This window comes from Lethenteron reissneri, chromosome 51 (assembly GCF_015708825.2).
Source record: "Lethenteron reissneri isolate LAM-NWPU_2019-01 chromosome 51, ASM1570882v1, whole genome shotgun sequence".
NCBI classification, from domain to species: Eukaryota; Metazoa; Chordata; class Hyperoartia; order Petromyzontiformes; family Petromyzontidae; genus Lethenteron; species Lethenteron reissneri.
In genome coordinates, this window is record NC_083829.1 from 432176 (window position 1) to 446498 (window position 14323).

At 50.4% G+C, this 14323-nt stretch overlaps 1 protein-coding gene across 3 annotated transcripts in view; it reads right to left on the minus strand.

Annotated features, from left to right (window-relative positions):
• The window catches only part of LOC133355646 (uncharacterized), a 59963-nt gene that overhangs the window by 22269 nt on the left and 23371 nt on the right, over window positions 1-14323 (minus strand). For 2 of the 3 annotated variants that reach the window (XM_061573015.1, XM_061573013.1), the window contains exons 9-13: window positions 13508-13617; window positions 9710-9779; window positions 5576-5647; window positions 4627-5079; window positions 3314-3642 (exon numbers count right to left, since the gene is read on the minus strand). In XM_061573015.1, the coding sequence (XP_061428999.1) occupies window positions 3314-3642; window positions 4627-5079; window positions 5576-5647; window positions 9710-9779; window positions 13508-13617 (1034 nt within the window). Of the gene's footprint in view, window positions 1-3313; window positions 3643-4626; window positions 5080-5575; window positions 5648-9709; window positions 9780-13507; window positions 13618-14323 lie in introns of those variants that run through there. The other variant, XM_061573016.1, reaches the window with a different exon arrangement.

The following is a 14323-nucleotide window of genomic DNA, read 5'->3' on the forward strand; positions in this document are numbered from 1 at the left end:
CCAGGGAGAAGGACCATGTTCGCCAGGCAGTTGACGAGATGTTGGCTGCGGACATTATTTCCCCCCTCTACCAGACTGTGGGGGGGCTCCCATTGTTTTGGTAATAAAACGGGATGGGAGTCTGTGCTTTTGCGTTGACTTCCGCAAACTAAACAAAATTTCTGTGCCGGACATGTATCCACTCCCTCGGGTGGATGACTCCTTAGATGCCTTGATGGGCGCGCGGTTCTTTTCGACCCTCGATTTGTTGTCGGGGTTTTGGCAGCTGCCCTTGGATAAATAATCCAGGCCTAAAACCACGTTCCGAACACGACAAGTGTTGTTCCAATTTAATTGGGGCTGAATTCTGCTCCTACCACGTTCCAGCGGCTTATGGAAATGATCTTGGCAGGTCTTCAATGGGATTTGTGCCTCATTTACTTGGACGATGTCATTGTATTCGGACGCATGTTTCAGGAGCATTTGTATCGACCGCGGTCCGTGTTTATCCAAGTGCGGGCGGCCAATCTCGAATTTAAACCGCAAAAGTGCCTTTTCTTGCAAACATCGGTGCGGTATTTGGGCCACATTGTTAGCGAGTCTGGGATCCCGACACGGATCCCGACAAAACGGCGTGCGTGCGCACATGGCCAACCCCCAAGTAGTTCGGTGAAATTCGCACTTTTGTAGGGTTCGCGTCATATTATCGCCGGTTTGTCCCCAAGTTCGCGACGATCGCAAAACCGCTCCACGCGCCGACTGCTAAGGGCCAGAGATTTCGGTGGGCGGAGGCGGCTGCGTTTGTCGCGGTGCGTTGATGGCCTCGTCAACACGCCTCCCCTCGTTTACCCTGATTTCTCTCTGCCCTTTGTGTTGGACACGGACGCCAGTGACACTGGAATTGGTGCTGTGCTGTCCCAGGTCGTGAATGGCACAGAAGTGGTGGACTACGGGAGGCATGTGTTGTCTCCCGCAGAGCAGCCCTACTACGTGACGAGCAGAGAACTGCTGGCCATAGTTCATTTTGTGCAGCAATATAGGCCGTATCTTTACGGACGGGACTTTGTCGTGTGCACGGACCATGCAGCCCTTCAATATTCCTTATGTGTTGACCAGCCTTCAGGCCAACTGTCCCGCTGGTTAGAAATTTTGCAGGACTACTCCTTCACGGTCACCCTTACGTCCATGTTGTGCCTACGAGTTAATGAGGCGTAGTCGGATTGGGATTTGCACATTCCCGGTGTCCTGACCGCATTTCGGATGGCCCCTCACGCCTCAACAAGATTCTCCCAGTTTTATCTTATGTATGAGAGGGAGAGTGATCCCCCCATGGAAGCTCAGCTGGGCATGGGATTGGGTAAGAAGAGAGCTGTCATGCCTATGCCCATGCAGGTCACGCTGAGGCGTTTAACGGAGGGTGCGGGAGGCATCTCGGGGAAATTCGGCCAACTCGTGGCACAACGGGAGTCCGAGACCCCATGGACCACTGGGGACAAGGCATGGCTGTATTGTCTCCAGGTACCCCTGGGTACATCCCCTAGATTACACCGGCCGTGGCAGGGCCCTGTTGAGGTGATCGAGGTGAAGAGGCCGCAGTGCGTGCATATACAGGTCGGTCGCCGTCGCTGGTTTGTGCACCCGTCACGGTTAAAACCCTATGTTCTACCCAATGTAGACAGTTCATCTCCATCTCCAGAGCAGCAGGTGTCTGACGAGCCCGGAGGTTGCGCTTCAGTAGAATTGCGTTGTGCCGCCCGCAGGATCTCAGCACCTGAAGTCCGGAAAACCCGACAGCGCCTCCGTGTGTTGGACCGCGCACTTGAGGCCGTTTGTGTGATGTCCCGGTGGTCCCCAAAATGCAGATTCCTGCTCAAGATGGGGGACCGACGTCGAGGACTCGCTCCAAGAGCGTTTTTTTTCCACTGAACCGCTCCCTTCCCATCGTTCAATTGCGTTCCGATGTCGTCTGGCGGGTGGCCACCGCCATGAGCCGGGCTGTGGCTTCCGGTTGATCTGGGGTTCCTTCCCGATGCTCGTAGGCTGCAGCACGCCGGCGGACGTCGTTAATTGTTATGCTTCCCTCGCGGTTCGGGGTTAATATAAACGATTTTTTTTACTGATGTCTGTTAACCCTCCCTGTTATACTAATTGTGTTAGCACACATTCTTGTAAGTCCTTTTTTCCTCTTATTACGTGATTGTTGTCAGCTGAGACGGCTGTTTTTTTTTTCACGGGGGGAGTGATGTAGTGGCATAGCGCTGGCTGCTGGCGGAAAAGGGTAACTGCGGTGTACGGCAGTACTCACGTCAGCAGGCCACGATATATACAAGGGGGACATCTCCGGGAAAGGTCACAGAAGGGGCCCATTGGGAAGACCCGGGAACTCGCTCGTAGGTTCCAGAAAGGGGGTGTGGCCAGGGCAGAGCAAGGCCACGCTGGGAGAATAAGAGGGGCCCCTGTGCAGGACCTCGTGGCTGTTGCTGGAAGTGGGATCCCCGTCATGCTGCTCAATTTCATTGTCGTCACCATCTCGTCATTGCCACCATCTCCTCGTTGTCGTCTCCGTCTTCACCATCTCGGGGCGCTGTTAGTCAGACAGCCTAGCAACTGTTATAACCAAGTAGTGCTGCCGACAATAGACGGTCTTAATAATAGTGTGCACCCACGTAGGGTGTGTGTTATCCTGATGGTGCTTGTTAATAAAAGTGGCTCCAAGTATTACTGCCTCCGAGTTGAGTCACTACACATGCGACCGGTTCAAGTCATGAACATCCCCTCTAGAGTTGGGACAATTCGTCCATCGATGATAAATTATAATTGACTATTTTTCAGTGGATAATTAGTCATATCCCTTCACTCGAGTCCTGTTCTACTAAGACAATGCAGCGTCTCACAGCCGTGGCCGGGATGAACCGAAGCTTTGTGTGGAGCGACAGACCAGCTCGCTTCCACACAGCGTTACGCAGCCGATGAAAAGATAATCCCGATCGACTGATTCGGAGTGAGATACCCATTGTCAAACCGGAGCCGGTCATGAGCACACTGCCCAGGTATGGAAAACTCTCCACTCCCTCCACAACTGCCCCATCACCAAATCGGAGTTGTGGGGGTAAAGTGTTTGATGGCACAAAATACCCAGGCAGGTGCTTAGTTTTGGTGGGGCTGATGGTAAGGCCCCACACCTTAGTGGCATGCTCCAGGTTCAGCAGCAGTGCCTCCAACTCCTCCTGAGTTAGCAGCAATCCCCAACACACCACACTATCACACACACTTTCAAACCCCATCACTCATACTTACACTCCATTAGGAGCCGGTCACACACCCATGGCCTCACCTGCTCCACCATCTTCTTGGCGAGCACCAGCGCCAGCAGCTGCTCGATGTCGGTCTGCTTGTATTCGGCCGCGTCCCCTCCCATCCTTGTGCTCTCCTGCTCCGAGCACCGCCATCTTAACATCTCCCCGCAGTCCCTCTCTCTGGCGGGCGATATCGCTAGCCTGTCGAGATCCTCGGCGTCGTCATTGTCCAAACCGCCGCCACCGCCGTCGTTCATCTCCCATTTCATCGCCACCTCCCCGACGTCCCTTGCCTCGATGCCGAACCGGCTCTTCTTTCTGGCGGGGCGTAGGTACGACAGGTCGGGGTCTTCCGCCTCCCACAGGCCTTGCGGTAGCGGAAAAAAAGATTGCACGTTACTACAGCAGAACGGCGGAGTTTATCATATACGTAACAATGTGTCGGGGGTGCAGGGTAATGGTTTTTTTTTGGCAGATAAGCAGATTCCATTTTTGGTGGAATCCTCCACTGAAAAATCGTTTGTTTGCGATTCATGCAAATACAGCAATCCCTCGCCAACCACGGACTTGCCAATCGTGGAATTAATGTATACACGCTTCATTATTTGTACACCAATTTACCGACCGCGGCCTGGAAATGTGAGTATCCACGGGTAAGCACGGGTCCGCAACACGCATTTACAAATTTTGCGGGGCAGCGGCTCGCCGCGCGACCGTTCACACCTGTGCCACTTCGTAGCTTGTCAGCTGTCCATCTGTTGTTGTGCCATTCACCCCTCCGATTTGCTTTGAATTAAAAACCAATTAGCCGAGCGGTAAACACGGTGTTGAATATTAGGATTAACCATGAGATCACACACTAAATACACATTTTATGCGTTTGTAGTGGTCTATATGTGTGTTTGTGTGAAAAATGTTCTAACAAAAACGATGTTTCAAAATGTTTCTTCAACTTTTAGCATTCACTGAGTGTCCAACTGCCTTTGGTGGAGTGGTGGAACGTGATCTGCACACGGCGCTACGCAGCCGACAACCTGCCTTCGTGCGTCTTAAAATATTTAATGACAAGGTAAAGCCCACTGAGCTATTAGCTCTTTTTCAGAAGCGACCTGGCCACACATAATAGCTCATCAAAGTGGCTTAATATCATAACACGTGGAAATTTATTGAAGCCAAATAATCTAAATGTGTTTCTAAACCTGGGGGGGGGGGGGGGGGGGGGGGAAATCCTCGTGACCATAACGGGGAGAGAAAGAGAGAGAACAGGCGTCGTCAGGCTCTGGGATCGAACCCACGACGTCCTGTGTACCAGAGCAAGGCAGATAACACGACGCTGCACTCTCTCCATTACCAAGGCGAGTGACACACCCGCCGCCGGCGCCCATCATCTGATCTTCGGTCGGCACGGCAATCATGAAGCTGTCGGGCCTGTCCAGGTAGGTACGGAGCGCTTTGCCTGGCACTCGCGTTGCCCTCCTCTTGTGCGGCACCTCCTCTGGCTGGTACGACGACAGTGACGACGGCGGCGGTGGCCACGCTGGAGCGCAACGCAAAAGCCACTCGAAGCAGTGGCGCAGGCGTGAGCAAGGCATGGGCACCAGTGGCAGCGACTGCTTGCCCTTCCAATGGTGGTGGAAGTGTGCTTCCTCCTGCAGCTGGTGCTGAGCGGTGAGGAGTGACTTGAGTCCGAGCGGGGTCTTGAGTGCGGTTGTGTCCGGTGCAGTTGTGTCTACTTCGGTTGTGTCCAGTGCGGTTGTGTCCAGTGCGGTTGTGTCCGACGCGGTTGTGTCCGGCGCGCCGGTGTCTGTGAACATAGCAGCACCGACTCGGGGTTAGTCACACCTGTACCTTTAAAATGTAATCATGGTTACTGCCATCATCACCCACTGTGCTGTACCGCCTTCTCATGGCAAGCCAGGGTATGGGCTCCTTGGCGTCCGCGTGAAGGGAGTTTCGCAACATTTACGCGATCCACCAACCCTCGCCTCCACTGTGCCAGATTGCAGGCGTGCGCCACCACCGCCCACCTATGGCATCGGGAGAAATGGTCACGGCTTGGAATGCAGTGGATTGATCATTGCCGATGATGATAATTTGTTGGTCCACCAGTCAACACCACTTGTCCCTGCTGGCCCACCAGCTTCCTGAGACCAGTATGCATGAAGATCCCATGTTCACGTCTCTAGTCAACGTAGTGTTTGTTTCACGTTGTGTATTCGTGTTGTTTTAGGGTTAGGCATATTCAACATTTCTCCTACAGGGTATCCATGCCCCAGCTTGTTTCCAAGACCACTACTCACTGCCAATGACGATTCTTGGCTCCTTGAAGACAAACATGGCCTTCAAGTTGCTGCTCTCCACATCGTGAGATTCTGCAAGAACACAACGGGGGAAAAAAAGAGATGATGCATGCACGGGATATTAGCACTCAAACCGACATTTGATGCTGTAATCAAACAATATAAGATGCTCTGGAATGTAAGACACTTACATTTGTACCCCATCTTAATATGGTTGTACAACCATGGTCACGCACATCAAATTATAAGACGCACCCATAAATGTTGCTTTAAAATACCAGTGGAAAGAGTGTGTGCTATAATTCAGAAAATATAGTAATGTTCGAGAATGTACAGACAGGCCTTGTCAATCCACTGCTGAATGAGATCTCCCCAAGTTGCACAGGTCCATCTGACCGAACCTGCATAATGTTGATCGGTGCAGGTTGGTGCAGTCAAGGGAGCATAAATGCTGGAGCATGTAAGTAAGAGTACAACAATGAATTTTGCCGTGCTACCCCTTTGCTGACCCCATGTGAAGCACATACCTCGCTAGTCATGTATGACAAATACGGCATTGCATGGACGTATGTCCATATCCGTCCATGAAAACTTCGAGACTCCGAGATCCGACAAGACCGGGTGACTGTACAGTGATTTGGTCACAGACGACTGACAAGTGCTACATTGTTGGGTGTGTACCTCATTATGATAATTTGTATGTAATTAATATTAGATTAATAATTGTTCATCACAAGTGTATTTAAGTTGCTCTCTTTTATAGTGCAATTATGTTGAGCTCATTAACAGGGCCTTCATTCCTCTCAGCAGAGTTATGGTCTCGGAATGGAGGCTTTCATTCTCATGCCTAGAAATATCTAAAAAAAGTGATATCGCATCTGAGACCTTCACAGGACATAGGTCCTTTGTCAGAAATAGTTTGTAAAAATGTTGGTCCTTGCAAGTAGCAAAGAGCATACATGGATATGTAGTGTTTTTATTTCACGCGGACAACTTATTTTTCTATGTCACTTTTTTTTAACAGAACTCCTTGTGTTCGACACCCCGTATATCCGTCGTGATTTTTTCACTTAATCTGCTCGCCTGCTTGGCTCCGCTCGCTTCGCTCTAGTTTCTCGACTGCTAGCCTTCCGCTATATACTCTGCTAGCTTCTCCACTGCAAGCATTCCGCTATATACTCTGCTAGCTTCTCTACTGCTAGCCTTTCTACCCTCGCCTTTCCGACCTCGCCCTTGCCTCCAGTGGGAGTTAAGCCATCACCGCTGGAGGGCGAGGTGTGGAGAGCGGGGGCCTTGGACTTCTCTTGTCTTCACTCCGACCAACTCAACTCCCTCTCTCCCACGCTCCCGTATATATCCCTCTCCTTATGAACTCCTCATTAATTACGCTGGCAACTTCCTGTCGCCTCACGCCCGTGGCCTGCATTTGCAGCCAGCCAATCACTGCTATGCATCTTAATTAGCCATCTCCTTTCCGTTGCTCTCGCTCACCGCACCTGTTTGCCCTGTTTCGACCTCACTGTCCGTAACTTGAACATGCGTGCACACCACTTGCAAACCCCTGCGCGCGTTACTCCACTACAGATATAACATCCGGCCTCCCATTCTAAAGACTTAGGTTCTACATCGTCCCATGGTCTGGTTGCATTAACGGTAATTAATACTGAAGAGAAGGAGTGTGATTTAAAGATTGAAAATTGCCATTTAATATTGAATTCAATGTTCTCAAGTCAGTCTATGTGCAATGTGAGGTTATATCCGGGTCGTTGACGGATAACAACTCGTCACGATGATTGGCTCTGCCGGTCCTGGTCCATAGCCAATGGGGGGAAGCCTAGGGACGTGGCCCTGACGTAATGGAAAGGTGACAGCTGTAAGTAGAGGATTGGTTCTGTTGGCTTTGGCCACAGCCAATGGGGAGATGAGTCAGGGGCGTGGTCCCGGGAGCCTACGAGGGAGCCTGGAAGATTCCATAGAGGCTAACCAGGATTGGTGGAAACGTACCACGTGACCCGGGTATTAAATAGGGGTGGAGACGAAGGACACGTGGTCAGAACGGGAACGAACGGAGGAGGGGGCCACGCGTGAGCGGGGTTCCGGGTTGCCACGTGGCGGCGCGTCTCTCTCTCTATCCCTCTCACACTGCCGGTCAGCAGCGTGAAGGAAAGCTGTAATGAAAAGTGAATAAAAAACCGGATTCCAGAAGTCGCCTCAACGACCTTTATTAAATATGCGAAGGGCATGGCTCCCATGGGCTACCTCACCAAGAGGACAGACTGGAAAAATGATAACTTCTGATATATTACTGGTAGAATGATTGTTTTTTGATATATTGCGAGGTGCACAGACTTTGTTTTTCCAGACTGGTAGAGAACCGTCTGGTTTTTCCGATATTTTCCGTATTCTGTTATGTTCTCGGAGAGTAAAAATTTCGCTCTAACGCCAGTGCTTTCCCATATTTTTAAGGCTGAGGCTATGGCATAAAGTTTGCATATTTTTCTGTACTTGATAATGTAGATTGGTTTTGATATATCTGTAATAAAAGGACTCAGACACTTCTTGCTGACTCCGTGTCCTTTATTTGGGGTTCGCGTTCTCCTTCCCACACGGCACTCCTCCTGAGACTCTCTCCCTGGCAGCCCCACATCTGCCTTCGCTCCCGTAGCCTTCCACGCTCCTGCAGCTCCGCTGCAGGCTCTTGGTACAGCCCTCTGGCTGCTCCCCCAGCAGCTCCATCGCTGCTCCCTGTTCCTCCGTGCGTGGCGATCTCGCCACCTCCCAATGTCAGCCCTTCGTGGCCTCTATGGCTATCTCGCCATTTCCTACCTCAATCCTCCACTCTCTCTTCCACCCCGCTGGCTGGCGCCGTCATGAGCCCCTCAGCCACCAGGCTGAGGCACGGCGACCACCCAACGTGTTCACCACCCTTCACTCCCCCGACTGACCCAGATAGCTTCCTGTCTCCCCGCTATAACTTCTCCCCCACGTCACCCTGACTCCTCCCTCTCGGATCGTCATATCCGCCCCGCCCATTTACGCCCGCATTACATATCTGTTAAGGAGTGCAAACACATATACGTGGGCACATTTTGTCTACAAAATTGCATGAGTGCATAATATATTAGTCTTTGATTTGTGAATCCGATACAAGGCATACCGACTCTGATTTATCGCCTGAAAGGTCTGAGAGTTGTGCAGAAACCTTCATGTCTGACACCGGAGACAACGCGGGGGACTCTGCCGACTGGAGTGATGGGCATCTGCCGTGCGCCAGCGCGGGCACAACCAGCGGTCAACTGCGAGCCTCATCCGCGATTCGGGCTCCAGTGCAGAATATACTGAAGACACACCGAAGAAGCGAACTGCACCCTCGCTGGCAGCCTTGAGACAGTGCATGCAGAGGCGTAACCAGATGCAGACTGAGTGATTGCAAGCCAAGAATGGCGAGAGACTGCTGCCTTAACGTCACCTGTGCGGAGGAGATATTGGTGCTCACTCAGAGGGAGCATCTAGCGGTTGCCTTGTAACAGATCTTTTCTAATTCGTCGTCGGCATCGCAGCCTCGGGAGACCATATATTTCTTATGCCTTGGGGGTTAGGTCTTAGCACAGCGTCTGCTGTGGCTGTGAAGTCCAATCCGTGAGAGGCAGACTCGGCCACAGTTGTAGGCCAGGGGGGAGGGGGGGGGAGTACACTTTAAAGGGCTCATACATTCGCTGATCATCCACCTAGACATTCGTATTTTTCTTCGTCATATATCGGTTCATACAGTTTCGTCGGTTGGTCACGTGTCTTTCATGTATACTGCACACGAATAATGATGCAAAGTTGATGTTATTTTGACACTAGTTGATGCTTTGATCTATTAAATACTCAGATTTGTGGTGTACCGAGTGCCTGAGTGGTTTATTTCTGTTTCATGCTTGTAAAAACTTGTACTGCTGGACAGATCTATGGACCTGGTGACCACTGTGGAGGTCTTATAACTGATGTAAGAAAACCCCAAGACACGAGCTTAAATGATTAACGACCCATTTATATATTTACGCGATCTAACCCAAAAAACCTTTATATTATGGACGAGCTTAAATATTGTAAAACCCTCCACATACAACAGTATTCACATGCACTCACTCTCATTCACTATCACTCCGGGTGGGAACACCAAGAGAAAGCCTCCATCTTCCAGAAACTTGACCAGCATCTTCAGAAAGAATGAAAACAAGAGTACAGTGAGACCGAATACGAGCAGAATTTGGTTGTTTCTCCGCACACAAATAACAATGTTAAAATCTGCCAGTCAATTGGCTTTCCAGTTTAATAATAATAATTTATACAGCACTGTAACATGGCAAGCCATTACGAGTGGCATGACAATATTATCAAGTGGCATTTCTTTAAAGCAAGCACTGGTTTAAATTTCCTGCATCTCGCTAGGTGTTATTGGCAAGAGCACTCGATATAAAGTATGGGAGCGCACGATCAATGCAAAAAAGCAATGCCCTGATGCAAACCTATCATTAAATGATAAGAATATGCACGCAGAAATCCACACATGGGACGGTGTGTTGTCTTGGTGTGGTCTGGCACTGTTGTTGTTTTGCTGCCTTGCCCAAGCTTGCATTTGTGTTGACAAATCGGTAGGAATTCATTTATGTCATTTGTGCTTCTATACTTTATATTTATTTTTAGCGACTTCCTGACCTTTTCTCAATATTGATCTTACAGGCAGTCTCCAGGTTACAGAAGGGTTCGGTTCCCGAGAATTTCTGTAATCCGAATTTTCCATGTCAGAAACTGAAAAGTGTTCTCCCAAAATGAAGATAAAATCCCTTATTCTGAAATAGTTGTGCCTCCCCTACCGTTTTCTCTCAGTACTGTATCGCGCTGTCGTTCGTTTTCTATCACTACCTGCATCTTCCGGATTCTTTAATTTGACCGAATATCTACCCTAACACTACCCATTATTTATTAAACCAATGGACCATATACTGTATCCAATTATTGATTTTTATATTAAGTGTTAACAGAAAGCAGTCACTTCCCAAAGTTCACCGTGCATTCGGCAAGGCCTAGATTTCACAAACATACACACAAAGACGGAATAGGCTCGTCGACACGCATGCATACATACATACACACAGACGTACACAACAACCGCCATTCGCCACTAAGTGGCGGTGATGTCACCACGACGCTTATGCCAGGTTATGTGCACCTTGAGGCCACGTGAAGTTTCGAACGCCCACTGGCAGGAGGTCACGGGGCTGACCCAGGTGCCACGGGTCGACTGACTGAGATGACTGGCTGATGCAATACCTGTGCCCCCTACTGTGCCAACTTTCTGTGCTTTAGCCATCCGCTCGTTGTTGTGAGCGTCGCTCCTCCGCCCTCTGTTGTTGTTGGAGAGCGACTGCCTCCCAACTGCCCAGTAGCATCCTTCACGAGCCTCCTCCACAGAGGCCGATCTTGACACCGCTGGTACCAGTCATCGGCAAGTCCACTCAGCTCCACGTCCTCCTGTACCACATCACTACATCTCTTCTCTAGCCCGTACCACGCCCGTTGAGCCCCCTCGATCCGGCCGAACAAAAGCTGTTTAGGCATGCAGTGGCTGGGCATGCGGGCTACATGACCCAGCCAACGCAGCCTTGCCTGCCGGAGGAGCTCACCGATGGGACTTTTTAAGGATTTGTGAGCTTCTCACACAATCCAGCCTGGTTAAACCCAGGATCGTAGACAGGCCAGACTAAATGTTTCCAATCTACGAAGATGCTCCATTAGGAGGGTCCACGCTTCGCAAGTGTAGAGAAGGGATGGAATGACCGTGGCCAAGAAGACCTGGAGCTTCGTGCGGAGCGACAGACCAGGTAGCTTCCACACAGCGTTACGCAACCGATGAAAAGATAATGCCGCTCGACTGATTCTGAGTGAGACTGTTAAACCGGAGCCAGTCATGATGACAGTGCCAAGGTATGGGAAACTCTCCACTCGATCCACAACTGCCCTAACTCCCATTGGGAGTTGTGGGGGTGGAATGCCCGATGGTACAAAATACCCAGGCAGGTGCTTAGTTTTGGTGGGGCTGATGGTAAGGCCCCACCTTTCAGTGGCACACTCCACGTTCAGCAGCAGCGCCTCCAACTCCTCCGAGTGAGCAGCAATTACCAGATCCTCGGCATACATAACATGGTTGACCAATAGGGAGCCATCCCTTGACCGCACCCGGGCATCGATCAGCCTCCCATTGTATATGTACCAAATGGAAATTCCTCCGGTACAGCTATTGAAGGCTTCACGAACTATGTGGTCAAAATAGATGTTAACTAATGTGGGAGCCAGAGGACATCCCTGTCGCACCCCAAGGTGTACGGGGAATGGCTTTGACTCCTGGCCACGTAGTTTTACCCGGGCCCGCTCACCATCATTAAGGTCCTTAATGAGCGTGAGGAGAGGGTCAGGGACTCCGAAAGCACGAAGAACAACCCAGAGCCCAGGCCTATTGATGGTATCATAGGCCTTGACCAGGTCAATAAAGTAGAGATGTAGGTCTTGTTGGAATTTCCTTCACCTCTGCTGTAGCAGACGGACAGAAAATATGGCATCTGTGCAGGACCGTTCTTTCCTGAAACCGTATTGGGGCTCCGCAAGCCTCTCCTCAGCATGCCTAGAAAGTCGATGTTGAATAATCCTTGCTAGGACCTTTCCCGGCACACTGAGGAGTGAGATGCCCCTGTAGTTGTTACAGTCTGTGCGGTCCCCCTTCTTAAAGAGGGGGACCACCAGGGCAACCTTCCAATCCTGCAGAACCCGTCCAGTGGCCCAGACTGTTGTTATGATGTCAGGTAGGGCAGTCTGCATACAAACGCCACCTTCCCTCAGCATTTCGTTTGAGAGATCATCTCTGTCCGGTGCCTTTCCTGGTCTCAGACTACGGATTGCCTTCAGTACTTCCTAAAAAGATGGCACCTCAGCCAGCCACTTGCAGGGGGTGACTACTTCCAATATTTGAGGGACTGCAGCCTCAGCAGGGTCATCCCCACTTTGCCCCATGATGTTTTCCAGGGTGAGGGATTACCCCTCCCCCCGGACCTCACAGAAATGCTCAGCAAATCTGCAAACCTCTTCCTATACATACACAGTTACACATACACACAATACATACTGTATAAAAACAAATTACCTAACGCTACAAACAATTATATTTTCCTTAATGCTCGTAAAGCTCGGGCTCGGTAAAGGCAGCGTAAGGTGGGGCTTACGCCTCGCGTAAGGTGGCTGCCCACCCTAACGCTCGCTCCACGGTATTCATCCGCAACCTCACTACTCTGCACTATTTGTGTTGACGTAACTATTTCCGCATGTAGAGCATTTCCGTAAAGTCGGATTTCCGTAAGTCGGGTCTTTCATAACCCGGGGACTGCCTGTATATCGTTTTTTGTATTATTAGTTAATGTAACTCGCTGACCCGTCCCTACTCGACATCTGTGAAAAAAAACTTCAAAGCTCATCGGATTCCTCCAAGATAAATGATTCTGATTCTGACATATAAACAGCATTCAGTCCATTAGTCTATTGCTTTTCAGACCAATGTTACAACTTAGTGCACAAGTTATATATCTCAGACAATGGAAGCAACATGATCGATGATGGCGATGTCCCCGAACCCCGCCGCCCATCGTTTCCTGTCCAGCAGCACACGTGGGAACACCTGATGACGGACGCTTGTGTTGCGCACGAAATGTCATGATTTATTTTATACCTACGTGACTTTACCGAAAGAACCAAAGAGTATGGGAACAAGGGTGATTTTTTTTCTACACACCTATTGTCAATCGTGCCACCCGCTAAATTAACTCATTCTAAGCGACAATCGGTGGAGTTAACCCATTTCTGAAATAACTGGACGGCCCAGCTCCACCGAAACCTCACCGTCTCTTCCCTCTTCAGCTTCGCCTGCAGAGCTTCGAGCCGCGGCTGCGAGGTGTACTCGTAGGCGCTGGACATCTCAAACAGGCAGCAGTACCACTTATACACGTTCACTGCACGCGGCACACACAAAAGGCACCATGTTAAGTTGCTTCATAGTCCGGGGAAATACCGCAACCATAATCCCTATAGCCGCCACCACATCCCTACCACCACTATCACCGTCACCACAACCACCGGCATTATTGGTGCCACCGTCACCTCCACCACGACCACCACCATCCTGACCGCCACTACCATCCCTATTGCCACGACAATTCTTACCGCCACCACTGCCACCATCACCAAGCACCGGCACTACTGCTGCCAACCATCGCCTCTCCACTGCTGCCACCGTCACCTTCACCCACGCCACCACCATCCCTACCGCCACCACCATGCCTACAGTCACCACCGCGACCATCACCACAACCAAAGGCACTAATGCTGCCACCGTCGTCCACAGCCACTGCAACTGTAATGCAGTTCGTTAATCAATCTCAGCGAGTAACATCCTGCTCTTTAATCATAGGATGACGACGTCACTCAGCTACCAAGCAACGTTTTAATAAATGCTGAGAAAACGCTATAAAAAAACACTGTTTTGAACATATATGTATATATTTGGGGAAGAACAATACATAGTGCTTTATGCGATGCACCTGAGCATGGCTAAAACTTGTGGCGAGTGCCATCTAAACAGGCCTTGACCAACCCCCTTCATCACCCAGCACTGTCCCATGTAGTGAAGTGTAATCAAATAACCCCAACAGTTTACCG